Source organism: Saccopteryx leptura, chromosome 12 (genome assembly GCF_036850995.1).
Source record: "Saccopteryx leptura isolate mSacLep1 chromosome 12, mSacLep1_pri_phased_curated, whole genome shotgun sequence".
Lineage (NCBI taxonomy): Eukaryota > Metazoa > Chordata > Mammalia > Chiroptera > Emballonuridae > Saccopteryx > Saccopteryx leptura.
Window position 1 is genome coordinate 31,385,235 of NC_089514.1, and position 15,721 is coordinate 31,400,955.

General features: G+C 42.9%; 1 protein-coding gene across 1 annotated transcript in view; it reads left to right on the forward strand.

The window, feature by feature from the left end:
- The window catches only part of SLC25A13 (solute carrier family 25 member 13), a 188,539-nt gene that overhangs the window by 25,068 nt on the left and 147,750 nt on the right, over positions 1–15,721 (forward strand). Inside the window, exons 2-3 of the mRNA XM_066354073.1 lie at positions 1,378–1,431; positions 10,033–10,175. Of these exons, the coding sequence (XP_066210170.1) occupies positions 1,378–1,431; positions 10,033–10,175 (197 nt within the window). The remainder of the gene's footprint in view (positions 1–1,377; positions 1,432–10,032; positions 10,176–15,721) is intronic.

Genomic DNA, 15,721 nt, shown 5'->3' on the forward strand with positions numbered 1-15,721 from the left:
ACTTTTATGCTGTCTCTTCTTTCCCGTGGCGTTCGTTCTGCTCCACTTTCTCAGAATACAGACCCGGAAGGAGGGAGTCTTCTCCGACAACCTTTAGATTAGCAGTATCATCCGTCTGAGGTTGGTTAGCAGTCTGTTTTATTTTCCCTCCTTAATTGAACAGCAAAGAACACTAACTAATTCAGCATTTTAAAAAAAGATCACAAATACTTGTGGATAAAAATAGCACTGGTGTTTATAAGTACTCAGCTGAAATTAAAAGAGTTATCAGTCTTGCTTTGGGAAGCAAGGTGACCAACCACTGATTCTGAAAGAGTACCTCTCTCATTCCAGTGATTAGTTAATAAAATTATTCCTGACAGTGGTGGGCAAAGCAGCTCAGGCAGTTACATATTTAGAGACAGAGAACCCATTGTCCAGAGATCTCAGAAGAGTTTGCAAACACACAGAAGGGATTTAGAACAATTTGCATAAATCTCCCCATGGATAGCAACATGGCTCCAGTATTGGGGGGGTTCCAGGAACTCCTCCTTGGCTGTATCATGGGGTGACGCTGAACTTGGTGAGAATTCAGTCTCATGACGGTTTTGCCAGCAGGATTGGGTGATGGGACGCTGAATAAGCCCACTGTTTGGTTCCACATAAGGACTCTTTTGTGTTGGCCTGGGGTAGCCATGTTCAAGTTTGTCTTGCTTTTTCCCAGTGATGTTTTTGGACTTTGTGGGCTGGAGAATTAAGCACAACACCTATTCTGAGCTAATCTGTCAAATTTCGCTCTTGAAAGGTTACCATCACCCCTTTATTTCTACGGTGTGGAGAATAATAGTCATACCTTTGGAAACCTTTGTCTTCTTAAATTAAAAGGAGGAGACTTTGCTTGGCATGCCCAGATAGGTAGGCATTCATGCCTGTTCCTGGTAGAACTGTGGGAAGTAAATCCCTTCTGCTTGTTAATGTGATTTGCCTTGTTCACTAACTTCCTTAAGAACTATCTTCTCTTGCATAGTTAATAAACAGATGGTACTTTAATATTTAGTATTCCCCTATAAAAGGGTATGGGTCGTTCGGGAGTATAGTTTTAAAATACCAGGTGATTCAACTTTTTATTTTCTTTTTGAAAGGAAAAAAAAGCTATACATTAAACATTACATATTAGGAACTTTACTGGTTACTTGCCCAGAATGTTAGTGTTCTAGAAGCCACATGGGGAGTCTAATTTAAAATTCAGGGGGTAGTTTTTATACTGCGGGAATTTGCTGTTTTAAGTACCACGATGAAATCCACTAATTTCTGACCTGGAGTTTATTTTCTTCCAGTCGCTAGCCTGATTTCTCAGCTTTGTTCTAATAATATAAACGTTTTTATGTTTATTTATAGGTGGCTTTAACCAAGAGGGCCGATCCAGCAGAGCTTAGAACAATATTTTTGAAGGTCAGTATAAAGGAACCTATTTTGTTGCTTATTTGATTTGTGTTCTATAACTTTTAAAGATTTTTTTTTCAAGCACCTCTTTATTTCATTGTTATAGTTTTTAAAAATTCCCAAACTATCTTTATTTAAGATGTATGAAAGAGCCCTGGCTGGTTGGCTCAGTGGTAGAGCGTCGGCCTGGTGTGCGGAAGTCCCGGGTTCGATTCCTGGCCAGGGCACACAGGAGAGGCGCCCATCTGCTTCTCCACCCCTCCCCCTCTCCTTCCTCTCTGTCTCTCTCTTCCCCTCCTGCAGCCAAGGCTCCATTGGAGCAAAGTTGGCCTGGGCGCTGAGGATGGCTCTGTGGCCTCTGCCTCAGGCGCTAGAATAGCTCCGGTTGCAGCAGAGCAACGCCCCAGATGGGCTGAGCATTGCCCCCTGGTGGGCATGCCAGGTGGATCCCGGTCGGGCATGGGGTGGGGGGGTCTGTCTGTCTGCTGCCCCCCACTTCTCACTTCAGAAAAATACAAAAAAAAATATATGAAAGAGACCCTTTACAATGATATCTATTTTTAAAAAAATGTATCAAAAACTTGGTGGTGGTTGTTTGTTGATGGCAACATGGTTTATTTTTTCATTTTTATTTTCTTATATTGTATCAGGTATTGAAGAGGAATTTCTAGGGGATTTAGTCTCACAGCCCACATACTTTTCCAAGATTGACTTGTGCAGTTTAATAGTAATGCTTTTTCTCCTAGGAAATTTAAAGCTCCTTGTAAACAATTCAGTAAACTTTTCATTTACCCAGAGGGGGCTCTCCTTGTTTCTCCTTGATAGAGGCCCACCCTCATCGTTGTCATCATCATCATTTTGTTACAGCCACGCTGCCTGGTGCAGAGGTCTCCGTATGACACCACACACGCTTATTTCCTTAGTTCCTTCTAGTTTCGTCTCCTGTGTGGTATCGAACAGTGAAGGATTCCTACTCTGATCAAAGTCTCCCTCGGGATCCAAACACTGATCCACTTTTAATGTTGTTCAACTGGAATCAAAACACTCAAAAAGGAAAAGGCCACTTTTATAAAGATCATTTTAAAAGCACATATGTATTCCTTTTCTAAACATGACAACAACAACTGTGCCGTATGTAGAGAGGACCAAGACTTCCAATGGGAAACTCGCTGTTCTGCTGTGTGCTGAGAAATAGGACTGTGAGAGTTAATAATTCTCTATGCATCTGTTTTTTTTTTTCATCAAAATGCGTCACCACACATTTTAGAGAAATCAGGGAATTTGAATACTGATGGGATTATCTGATAATGAGTATTTGTTATGAATTGATTTTTCTGCTGGGTAATGGTATTCTGATTATGGGAAGGACAGGGAGTTTTTCTCTAAGAGACACACACCAGGGATTCACAGTGAGATTATGAGGCCTGAGACTTGCTTTGCAACAATCCAGTTTTGGTGAGCTAGGAAAAGTGTAAGCTAGGCAGTATGATGACAATTTTTGAAATTGGGAAATGCAGTATCAGGTTTATTATATTATTTTCTCTACTCTGTCCATATATGTTTGAACATTTTCATAAGTTAACAAAATTGTAAAGGTTTAATAAAAAAAGAAAAAACTCTGTGAAAGTGTCTAGCACCTGATTTGTATTAGGTATTGAGCCTGTAAATGCTTAAAATTAATGAATTCAAACACAGAGAGATAAAATCTCCAAAATAAAATGGTTAAAAATATGAGCAGTTACAAATGTAAAGAAGGATACATTTATAGGGAAGTTTGGATTGTATATAAGAAAGCAGAAATCTTTCATAAATTTGTTTTTAACCCTAAAACAACAATGAAATATCAAGATTCTAAGATGGAAAATAGCTCTTGGATTCTGAAAGTCCAGGAAACAGAAACGCTTTGTCTCTTACCTAGACTAGTGTCTGTTGCTCTGCATTTGGGCCCAACGTGATTGGGATGAGGTTTATAGCAGGAAACCGCAGATATTTGCAGTATTTGTATTTGGGGTCTTTATTGTAAGACTCGAACAATGTAATTCTGGAAGACCACTTGCAGAAGAGCTTGTGAATGGGTTGCCAAAGAGCCTAGAGAACTAGATAAAATCAATTAACTTGAGCTGGCAAAGTCATAATCATTCTTTGAACTCAAGACCTGTCTGTTGCATATTTCTGCTTTCAAAAGCAGCAGCAATCGTAGGTGTCCTTTTAAAAGAAAAGGAAAGCAGCTTCAAATGTCTCCAGAGATGGTGCATCTTAGATACTTCATGGTCTTTTGGCGTAATCCAGTGGCAAGGCTCCAGGGAAAAGCTGTGTCTGTCTTTTGAGGCCAAGTGGCAGCTGGTGAGGCTAGATTAAGATCCTACTTTGGAACAAAATGCCCTTTTCAGATGCAGTTACCTCAATAGCAGGCAGATAACTGTAGACAAATCAGATTGGTCAGGTAGACCCGGGAGGATAGGAATTCCCTTCGGGGCTCTGGAGAGCCACCTGTGGGGTTCGGTGTACGGGAAGTGGATCTGTAGGCTGGGTAGAATCTTTGGGACCTGAGAGGGAAGTGCTGTCTTCCCTTGGGGTGGCTAGGACCCCCTGGCTTTTGAGTGAGAGATCAGTGTGACTTAGAGTCTGAGGACATGATGTTGGGGGAGCCGTCCCTGAAGAAAACAGCGATCAGCAGTTTCTGGAAGGGATTGTGGATCTGGCAAAGGTTCTGGTGATCTCATCAGGCCCGGGTAGTGTGGTACCCACGCAAACCGTTGGGTCAGCACACTGAAGATCTCTTGTTTACCATCCACCGCGGAGGGTGTTGTGGTGGAGGGAGAATGGAGCTTGGCGCCCTGGAGACTGTGCCAGGCACGTCTCTGCTGTGGCTGGGTTTGTAGTTACTTATGGACCAGCCTTCAGCACTCTGCAAACCTGACTACTTTGCTGATTTTCTATGACTCTTTCTTGATTTTTCTTCCTAATGAACATCCCAACCTTCCCTCTGCTAGCCTAGTTAGAGGGTTCTTCTGTAGCTTGGAGAGGCGGGGAGAAGCTTCGTTGTCCCCTCTGGAGCGGATGTGCTGGTAGCCAGGACATCGCTGCTGTGGAGCAGAGGGACCAAGACAGACCCGGAGGCAGGTCCTGGAGGACCAAAATGGGCCCGGTACTGGCTTGTCTTATGTTTATGAGTTTTACCAGTTAAATTCAATTCTATTTCTTTTTCTTTTTTGAAGGTGTTTATTATATGTAAGTGCAGTGTGAAGTGTTGTGTGTATGAAATGTGTAAATCATGGCTTTTGCCCTTAACTGTCTCACCGTGTGTATTTAAGTGTAAAAAAAAAAAAGCCATAATACGGTTAATAAGCATTATCTAGCATTAATTAGCAGGAAGATGATGAGGGGATAAGGCTAATTACATCATCCTAGAGTCACTAATATTACAGAGAGGTGGTGATGTTGGAGCTGCTCTGGAAAGTGAGCAGGCATTTATCATAACAGAGAAGGTAGAGGAGAGTGGTGGGCAAAGGAAGAGCGTTCCGGGCAAAGCAACAGCCTGTGCAAAGCAAAGGAAGAGTGTTCCGGGCAAAGCGACAGCCTGTGCAAAGCAAAGGAAGAGTGTTCCGGGCAAAGCGACAGCCTGTGCAAAGCAAAGGAAGAGCGTTCCGGGCAAAGCGACAGCCTGTGCAAAGCACGAGCTGTGAGAACACCGGGTGTGGGGTGGCCTGCAGCAGAGGGTCTTGGGCCGTGGTACTGGAATGGTTAGTATCACGAGACCTCGTGTAGGACATTCCTAGCCTGAGGCCATTGAACTTGTATCTTCAGGCTGTTTTTTGTCTGGATGTGGATATTGAAATCCACGTGTAGTCAGTTTTGCTTTTAACCTAAATGTTATGTTAACATTCGTTATTTGTCTGTCTAACCCAGGGGTCTGAAACCTTTTTGACTGAGAGAGCCATGAATGCCACATATTTTCAAATATTTTATTTATTGATTTTTCTAGAGAGAGAGGAGTGAGAGAGAGAGACAGAGAGAGAGAGAAGGGGGAGGAGCAGGAAGCTTCAACTCCCATATGTGCCTTGACCGGGCAAGCCCAAGGTTTCGAACCGGCGACCTCAGTGTTCCAGGGCGACGCTTTATCCCACTGCGCCACCACAGGTCAGGCCACATATTTTAAAATGTAATTCCGTGAGAGCCATACAACGACCCATGTACATTACGCATTATCCAATAAAAATTTGGTGTTGTCCCGGAGGACAGCTGTGATTGGCTCCAGCCACCTGCAACCATGAACATGAGCGGTAGGAAATGAATGGATTCTAATACATGAGAATGTTTTATATTTTTAACATTATTATTTTTTTTATTAAAGATCTGTCTGCGAGCCAGACGCAGCCATCAAAAGAGCCACATCTGGCTCGCGAGCCCTAGGTTCCCGACCCCTGGTCTGACCCTTTTGGTGCTGCTTTATGTTAATTTAAACAGTGTGTATTGAGTGCTTACAGTTTAAATAAAACACCATGAAACTTTGTGGTGAGGGGTATGCACAGCATAGGTCTAACTAAGCACCAACCATGCCTTACAGTTCAGATGGTATATAGGAGACCACATTTACAGGCAGGAAGCAGGTTGAAAAAGAATCGGAGTCAGCATGTTCCAGGGTCTGGTTAAAGCCCAGGCCACAGGAAGTGGAAGGGGGGAGCCTTTGCCTCGTTGAGGAGTGGGCAGATAAGGCTCCTTGGAGGTGGGGCCTGAGGAGGCTTGGGATGATTGGCAGCTGGAGAGGCAGAGAGCAGGGCGGCCCAGGCGCTCTGGGGAAGAGGAACACAATGCAGGAAACCTAGAGATGGTTTGGGAGCAGACTGCTTGTCTAGGTCGAAGGATTCTTGCTCATGCTTCAAAAGTTTGTTTAAATTCAACTCTGTGCCAAGTACTCTGCCAATTATTACAGGGTTGAGTGCCAAAATTAGAAAGATAATTGGGAGTTTGGCATTGCTGCTCAACAGTAGGAAGCCGGTGAAGGTTTCCTGAGTCATCCAGTGATAGAGAGGCTGGATTTGCGATTTGATTGGTGCGGCCAGGCTGTGAGTTAGGCAGCCTTGGGTATAAGGTGTGAGGCCCTAATGACTTGATTAGGGTTGTGGCTACAGGGGGAATGGAAAATGAACAAGTTAAAGACATTTTGAAGTACTATTACATGAAAATGACTGATCTTTTATTCAATATAATGGGTGGGAGAGAGCAGAGATTAAATATGACCACTGGATACATAGCCTGGGTGCAGGGAGGTTGCCACTAACAAGGGTGGGGAACCAAGGAGGAACTCATTAGCTCACGAGAGAGTAAAGGAGGTGATGTGTACTGTTTGGAAGTGTAGAACCGGAAGTAGCTGAGTGCCTATGGAATGAGGCGTTAAAGGGGAAAGACCGGTAAAGGGACAGAACGAGGGAAGCAGACCACATTACAAATTGTAGTGATAATAGCCAGTGAGGTGCACTTGGGTTTTTATCATTATTCCTTGCCAACAAAAGTGTAATGTATATTTTTAACATTTTTGTAGGCAAAGTTGGAAAAGTAGTTCCGTTTTTGTTTTTTTTTTCTTATTACAAAACAGCAGTCATTGATGAAAATTTTAAAAGCAAATGTATATGAAAGAAAGTAACTTATGACCCTAATAGGAGATCTATTCATCTCTAGCTATATTCATCCATCCGTCTATCCATTGGCTGTCCATGTGTCCATCCATCTGTCTGTCCATCTATCTTTCCGTCCATCCATCCATCCATCTTTATTATGAGGAATTGGCTCACGCCATCCATTAGAGAGGCTGAGAAGTCCCATGATGTCCGCAAGCTGGAGACCCAGGCGTACTGGTGGTGTAACTTAGTTCAAGTCTGAAGGCCTGAGAGCCAGGGAAGCTGATGATGCAGATCTCAGTCTGAGGGCCAGAGGAGATATGTGCCAGCTCGAGCAATGAGGCAGGAAAAAGGAAGCAGAGCCTTCTTCCACCTTTTGTTCTGTGATGCCCTCCGTGGATTGGATGGTGTCCGTCTGAACTGGGGAAGGCAATCTACTACTGAGTCCACAGATTCAAATGCACATATCATCCAACAACTGTCGGAGACACACCCCCAAATCATGTTTAATCTCGGCACCCTGTGGCCAGTCAGGTTGACACAAAATTAATCATCACATTTAGTATTATACTGGGTGTGCAAAGAAATCTTAAAAGCCTTTCTGTTTTGTAAGTGTATGTTAAATCACAACTATTGGAAGTTAAGAACTGCCAGTGGTTGTTAAGGAGAGAGGCTCGGATCACTTGTAAAATCTATACTCAGAGAAGAATTAACAAACATTGTAAAGATGTTTTGGAACAGCCAAGTGAGGAAGTGGAATAAACCAGAGGTGGAGGATCCCTACCTCCAGCCAGGCACAAACAAGAAGTGCCCATGAATCGACACTTAAAGGTAAATGATAAACCTACTTTTAAAAAAGCTAAGAGAACTTGTGGGTGAGTCTTTCGTCTTGAGATGAGAAAGGACTAGTTTCTAAACTTAGAAGTACTAGAAGAAATTGCAAAGCAGAAAAAACCTACAGACTCAATTATATAAAAATATCAAACTGGAAAGATACTTGCAGCAAATAAGACAGAGCAGGGAAGGGGCATGCTTGCACTCTGTCAAGGGGAGGGTAAATTGGTACAATGTTTACTGGTGAGCAGTGTGATAATAAGTATCAAGAGCCTGAAAGTGTCTCTCCTTTGACTCAATAGTTTCTCTAAGGGGAGTATGTGTAGCCTTCAAAAATTGCTGGGAATTTGGACAAATGTTATATACAAGGCTGGTTACCTTAGCTTTATTTAAAAATGCCAAAAACTGGAAATAATCTCAATGTGTACTAGTGAGAAAAGAGTTAAATTGTATTTTTAAGTAAATTAATTTATTCCCCACTATATGCAAACAGAGGTGTAATTCTAAACCATAGTGTTGCTATAATTAGCAGTGACATTTCCGTTATATTTCAGTCTTATTTTTGCCTCAGTTAGAGAAATCAAAATAGAATTCTCTGCATTTCCAAAAAAGCTAAATTTAATGCTAACCGAAGAATAGTAGGATGATTGGGCCATCTTTCAGCCTTTTTTTTTTGTACTGGGCTAAAAAATATTTGACAAAACCCAGTAATACAGAATATTTCTATATTTCTAAATTGCTTATTGTGTGTAGGGCATTGTGCTAAGTCTATTGCATGATTATTTATTTCTAGCATAACCTCATGAAATAGCTGATGTTCCCATCTCCATTTTGTAGGTGAGAAGCCAGGACCCAAAAAACGTGTTTCTTACCAAGGTCACACAAGTGGTGACACAGGGCAGAAGCAGAACTGAGTGCAGCCTGGGCCTTAGGGACTTCCAAGCTTGTTACCAATGAAGCAGGAGCTTATCTTGCATTGGAATTAAAGTGTAGAAGTAACAAGTGACTTTGTCAAACAATTTTAATCAGGCTTACCTCTGGCCAGGGTGACAGAGGGAGCTGTCATTGGACTTCACGTCACTGTGCTTCCCTGTCACTGTGGCCACCGGGATGCTCCTCTCACCCATCTATCCCCGTTCTCGATGTCCTCAGCCCTGCCCTCGTGTCCCCCAGTGCTGCTCCATAGGGGTAACTAGGATCCCCAACTTGTTGCTCAGCATGTCCCCCAGCGCCTGGGGCTCCGTGGAGCAGGAACGAGCATGTCCCACTTCTGTGAGCTGGAATGTGTCACAGGAAAGGCCAGGCCTGGGGACGCTGTGAAGAAGCACTGCGTGCCACCCAGTTCTTACCGCTTCTGCCTTGGAATGAAGTCGAGGCTGCCGGAGCAGCATCTCAGACTCGCTCCTGTCAGATCCTGCAAGAAGTCGCGCAGTTAACAGTCTCTTTTCCAGCTCAGCCTGTTTGTCATCTTTTCTTGTATCGTGGATGCCCTTGAAGCAGAAATGGACCAAAGAATTAGGCCGTAATCACCCATGACTTCCTAATTAACCTTACTTTTATTAAATGCTCTGTGTTCTTGCTAAAGAACAAGACAAAGGTTGTCTTTCCAAATTTCTGTGAACCGGAGTTTCTCAACCTCAGCACTGTTGATATTGATATTGTGGGCTCGATCACTCTGTGGGGGGTCATCCTCTGTGCATTGTACAACCAACTACCTGTAGGTGCCAGGAGCGTCCCTCACCCCCAAGTTGTGGCAGTCAAAATAGTAATCAGACACTGCCATGTGTCTCCTGAGGGGAAAATACAGACAAACCGAGGAAGCGCAGAGCTAGAGAACTCCATCCCAGAAAGGCAGGTAATGTGTGGAGAAGGCTAGTTCGTCACTGGTTGTACTGGGCTAAACAGGACATGGATGTTCGGAAGCTGGATGGTCAGGCTCAGCTGCCCCCAGCTGAGAACCACTGGCATAAATATTTATATAAAACTGGGCAGACTTTTGTTTTTGTTTTTTCTTTGAATTGCTGGACAATAACTAGTGAAGAGAATGTTATCATATCTGATATTTTATCCTTTGAATATTTTCAGCTTTTTGACATGTTCATCTCATGATTGTATGCTTTGGTTGATAAACAATCTCTTCTCTCTTTATTTTAAACAGTATGCCAGCATTGAAAAAAGTGGTGAATTTTTCATGTCCCCCAATGACTTTGTCACTCGATACCTGAACATTTTTGGAGAAAGCCAGCCTAACCCCAAGACTGTGGAACTGTTAAGTGGTGTGGTGGATCAGACCAAAGATGGGTATGTGTATTTTTAACTATCTCATTTAATATTTTTGTTTGAAACAGCTTTCTTTTGCTTTAATGATTAAGAAGTCACTGTCTTTTAAGAGCCTTTTCTCTACCTATTACAATTAATACATTATTTAAGAAATAATAACTTTAATATTTCTTTCAGCGTTTGTATTACAGTTGGGGATTTTATATATATAATATGTATATAGTTTATATATATTTATATATATTTATGTATACAGTTTAAAGAACTATTTCTTTATTTATTTAAATTTTATTTATTTATTTTTTACAGAGACAGAGAGCGAGTCAGAGAGAGGAATAGACAGGGACAGACAGACAGGAATGGAGAGAGATGAGAAGCATCAATCATTAGTTTTTCATTGCGCGTTGCAACACCTTAGTTGTTCATTGATTGCCCTCTCATATGTGCCTTGGCCATGGGCCTTCAGCAGACCGAGTAACCCCTTGCTGGAGCCAGCAACCTTGGGTTCAAGCTGGTGGGCTTTTGCTCAAACCAGATGAGCCTGCGCTCAAGCTGGCGACCTCGGGGTCTTGAACCTGGGTCCTCTGCATCCCAGTCCGACGCTATATCCACTGCGCCACTGCCTGGTCAGGCTAAAGAACTATTTAGAGTTTCACAGAACTATTATAGTTGATGAGTGAGTGGTATGAAGATATACCTGAGTGTTGGTATTTTTCAAGGCAACTGTAAAAACTGTGAGTAAATATAAAACATAGCTCTAGGAAGATAACTTTTCTATAATATTTCTCTCTGCTCAAATAACTTTTAAATCTGACATGTAATTAAATGCTACTAGTAACTGACAGAATAATATGATTCCAAATCCCCGTGAAAGGCGTCTTCACCAAGCTGGAAGAGAAAGGAACCGTCGAAAATGAAATAGGACACTTGCCTTTGGATTGTTTTCCCTGCTGGTCTTCTCTGTTCACATTTTAAAAATGAATCTTTTCTAAGCTGTGTAAAATTGCAGTTGGCTTTTATCACAGAGTGCAGAATTTTTGGGCTCTGGACTCTTTGCTAATACTAACACCGATGTCCTAATAGCCAAGCCGGCCTTCTCTGTATAGATGGTGGTAGACCCAGCCTGCTGCCCTCCGCCTGCCAGCACCCACCCCCTTGGTGAACTGCAGTTCCCTGCCAGGCTGGGGTGGCCTCCTGTAGCTCTGCACTGTCTCCGTTTGTCACGTGTCTGGTGTTTCCGCACGCACTGGTTGAAGTTTAGCCAAAGTGCAGTCTAGCTGTACTGTGAATGCTCTCAGTTATTATCAGTGCTTCCTTTTTCCTAGTTACCTCTCTGTGGTCCGATCTGTCGTGGAAATCGCCTCCTCTAAAATGAAGGTCTTGCAGAGTGGAAGGGAGTGGGGAGGAAATTGGCAGCTGTACCTCCTGGCATATCCTGCGGATTGCTGGGCTGTGCCTTCTCTCTCTGTTCCAGGAGCAGCAGTTATTAGGGCTGCTGCAGTTCTGTCTTTTATCTCCATCCAAGGCAGGTCTTGTCGTGGGAGGAAATGTCGTGTACGCGAGGCCTTTGTCTCCTCCTAGGGCTCTCTGGGTGGCGCACGGAGAGGCTGAGACCTATTTCGTACTAGTCCAGTGAAACAAAAGCTAGGTAGGGCCGAGTGATGCTAGCAAACATTTTTTGAGACAATTTGGTTACTCCCACACCCTCTGTGTTAATGATTCAGAGGAAGGATGACCAACATATGCAACTAAATTATTTGACTCAGTGATTAAGATCAATATTACTTTATTTGATAGTTAAAATTTTTTTAAACTACAGAAAAATTGGAAGAAGAATACAGTGAACACCCAATGTATGCCCTTCATCTAGATTGACTACTTGTTAACATTTTCCCCACCTTTGTTCTCTCTTTCTACATTCACACTTTCTACCCACAAACATGCACACACATGCTTTCTGTTTTGGCTGGACTATTTAACTGTAAATTGCAGACCTCATGAGACTTCATCATTTATCTTTAAGAACATTCTCCTACCTAACCACCATACCATTATCATGTTTGCTACAATTAACAATCATGTCAAATAACTTTAAATATCCAGTCCATATTCAAATGTAAATGTACCAGACCTCTTTCCCCACCCCCACCTCAAATGCCTTATTCCCCCCCCCCTTTTTCCTGGATCCAGTCAAGGTTTTTTTTTGTATTTTTCTGAAGCTGGAAACGGGGAGAGGCAGTCAGACAGACTCCCGCATGTACCCGACGGGGATCCACCCGGCACGCCCACCAGGGGGCGATGCTCTGCCCCTCCGGGGCATCGCTCTGCCGCGACCAGAGCCACTCTAGCGCCTGGGGCAGAGGCCAAGGAGCCATCCCCAACACCCGGGCCATCTTTGCTCCAACGAGCCTTGGCTGCGGGAGGGGAAGAGAGAGACAGAGAGGAAGGAGTGGGGGGGGTGGGTGGAGAAGCAAATGGGCGCTTCCCCTGTGTGCCCTGGCCGGGAATCAAACCGGGTCCCCTGCACGCCAGGCCGATGCTCTACTGCTGAGCCAACCGGCCAGGGCCTCCAGTCAAGGTTTTTATATTACACTTAGTTGTTATTCCTCTTTTAAACTAGAACAGACCTTTGCCTTTTATTGTTTTTGTTTTGTTTTGATTTTGGTTTTTTTCCTGACATTGACTTTTAAAATCCAGGCCCAGTGATTTTGTTGAAGGTCCCACATTCTGGACTTTTCTTTCTTTTTTTTTTTTTTTAATATAATTTTATTTTTTTAATGGGGTGACATCAATAAATCAGGATACATATATTCAAAGATAACAAGTCCAGGTTATCTTGTCGTTCAATTATGTTGCATACCCACCACCCAAAGTCAGATTGTCCTCTGTCACCTTCTATCTAGTTTTCTTTGTGCCCCTCCCCACCCCCTATCCCTCTCCCATTCCCCCCTCCCCCCCGTAACCACCACACTCTTATAAATGTCTCTTAGTTTCACTATTATGTCCCACCTACGTATGGAATAATACTGGACTTTTCTGATTGTTTCTTCACGTCTGCCTGGATTCCTGGTAAACTCTGGGGCGCAGGTTAGAGGAGGCTGGGCCGCCTGTGTGTCCCTCGGAGGCCTGCTGCCCAGCACCAGGGAGGCTCAGTCTGTTCACTTGCTGAAGGTGGGATCCACTAGAGCAGGCGTCCCCAAACCACGGCCCGCAGGCCGCATGCGGCCCCCTGAGGCCATTTATCCGGCCCCCGCTGCACTTCTGGAAGGGGCACCTCTTTCATTGGTGGTTGGTGAGAGGAGCACATTGACCATCTCATTAGCCAAAAGCAGTCCCATAGTTCCCATTGAAATACTGGTCAGTTTCTTGATTTAAATTTACTTGTTTTTTATTTTAAATATTGTATTTGTTCCCGTTTTGTTTTTTTACTTTAAAATAAGATATGTGCAGTGTGCATAGGGATTTGTTCATAGTTTTTTTTATAGTCCGGCCCTCCAACAGTCTGAGGCACAGTGAACTGGCCCCCTGTGTAAAAAGTTTGGGGACCCCTGCACTAGAGTATCCCCATATGGGGGTATCCCCATTCAAAAATGGCGACCATTTTTGTTTGTAATTAGGAGATAGAATACTTTGAGAATGTGTGGATGTCCTGTTTTGTAGCGCAACCTTCACCCAATAGTTTTAGTATCAGATGACCCTTTCCGGAATCAGTTATTACACTGGGGTTTGAAGAACGGTGATTTTAAAAATCCTCTCTTTTATCATTTGCCATCCTTTCGTAAAGAAAAGCTTTCTTACCTCCCTTACCTTTTTTTTCTCTCATCACCTTCCATGTCAGTACAAATTCATGTATTAGTTTATTTTAAATTCAGTGTATTGTAACCTATTCTTTTATTCCCTCAGATGCTAAAATTGTCCCATTGTGGTCAGTGGGTGTCCCTTCAAGCTGGCTGTTATAGCCTCAGCCTTTGAGTGTTCCTTATTTTTGGCAAATAAGATGTTCTAGGCTCACCTTGGACCTGGAAATCTCTCTCTTCTCTTAGAAGCCCCAGTTCTTATCATCGGGAGTGGTGCTTAGAAACAGAAGTGAGCACAGGCCCATTGTGTCTAAGGTGCTCCTGCTCCTCTGACCTCTCAGTAGAGAGAGCTGAGAAATGTACTTTAGAAAATCAAAAGTTCATAATGACATTCTCTTTTTAAACTTTAATCTAATAGGAGTTTTTCTTTGTCTTCTATTTTCTTGTCTTTTGGGTGACCATTTCGGTTTCTAATTACATTAATACATTTATGGACATTAATTTATGTAATTGTGAAACCATTTAATGCACTTTGCCTTCTTTTTCCTCCTCACTCCCATTAATACTCATATTTTCCCCGTTTCTTTTTATACCTACTCTCCAAAAAATATAGCCTTAAATTCATTAGATGCAACAACGTAACATGCCTTTTACCTGTAGACTATAACATGACACGTATATATTTTTCAAAAGCTTATAACGAGTCTAAAACGTTGGCTTTGTTTCCCTGGTTTTGTTATAAGATAACTGGGATGCTCAGTAATCATGCGATTTTCTGTCAAAAGGTGTCCAGGCCTCTCTGGTTCCAAGGACCTTTGCCTTTTCTTTCAGGTTTTGTAATAGCTGAAATCCCAGTGTTCTGCTGTGACGGAGAAGATCTTCTTAGATGGCTTCCATTTGTTGCCCTTTGGCTAACTTTTCTTTTCCAGTTGCAGAAACAGTATTGACAGTGAACAGTTCAGTCTCCAAGGGGAACCCACCACCCGTAGTCTTCTCATCTCGCCGCAGATATTTTGAACTTTTTAGTATCTTCCATGATTTGTTAACCTGCAGCGATATTTTTCATAATTTGAATTCATTTTAATTGTCATTCCGTTTTGTCATCTTTTAGACTGTCTCGGAAATATAAAAATGTCTGGACGTTGTTCACCTTAACAGTGTTAAATAGCTTCATCCTTTTCTATCAAATTAATATACCTGACTATGTGACATTTTGCCCTTCTAGAGTTATTTCAGCCCCATTTTCTAAAATAGGTATTATTGGAGTAAATAGCTTTCCTCTTTCATATCATTACTTCCTTCTAAAGAAATTAGGAGAGAAAGATTCCTGGGTCTAAGGGTAGAACTATGTATTATATATGTTATAGCTCGCCGTATATATTGTGATAATTCTTTCCAAAGGGACTGAGCAAACTGAGAAGCTTACCCGAGGTATTTAAGCTCACTGAGCTGGTCCAGACGGCCAGCGCTGGAGCCTGAGCCTGCCCGAGGTCGCTCTGATGTTCAGGGACCGCTTTCCCTGACCCCATCCCTGACCCACGCTCCTCAGTGTTTACTTCGCAAATGGGTACAACCAGGTATCTGTTCTCAGTGCAGAACTGCAAATACCTTTATTTCCTCTTCCTTCCCCTTTCTTTGGAGGCACAGCGTTTGTTAGGTTCACAAGTCCCAGGTCAACTCATCGTCCCAGGTCAACTACTGTTCCTTGAGTCAGTGTGACCACAGAGATTAGAGTGACGTGACCATAAGCCAGGGAACACCTGAGGCCAC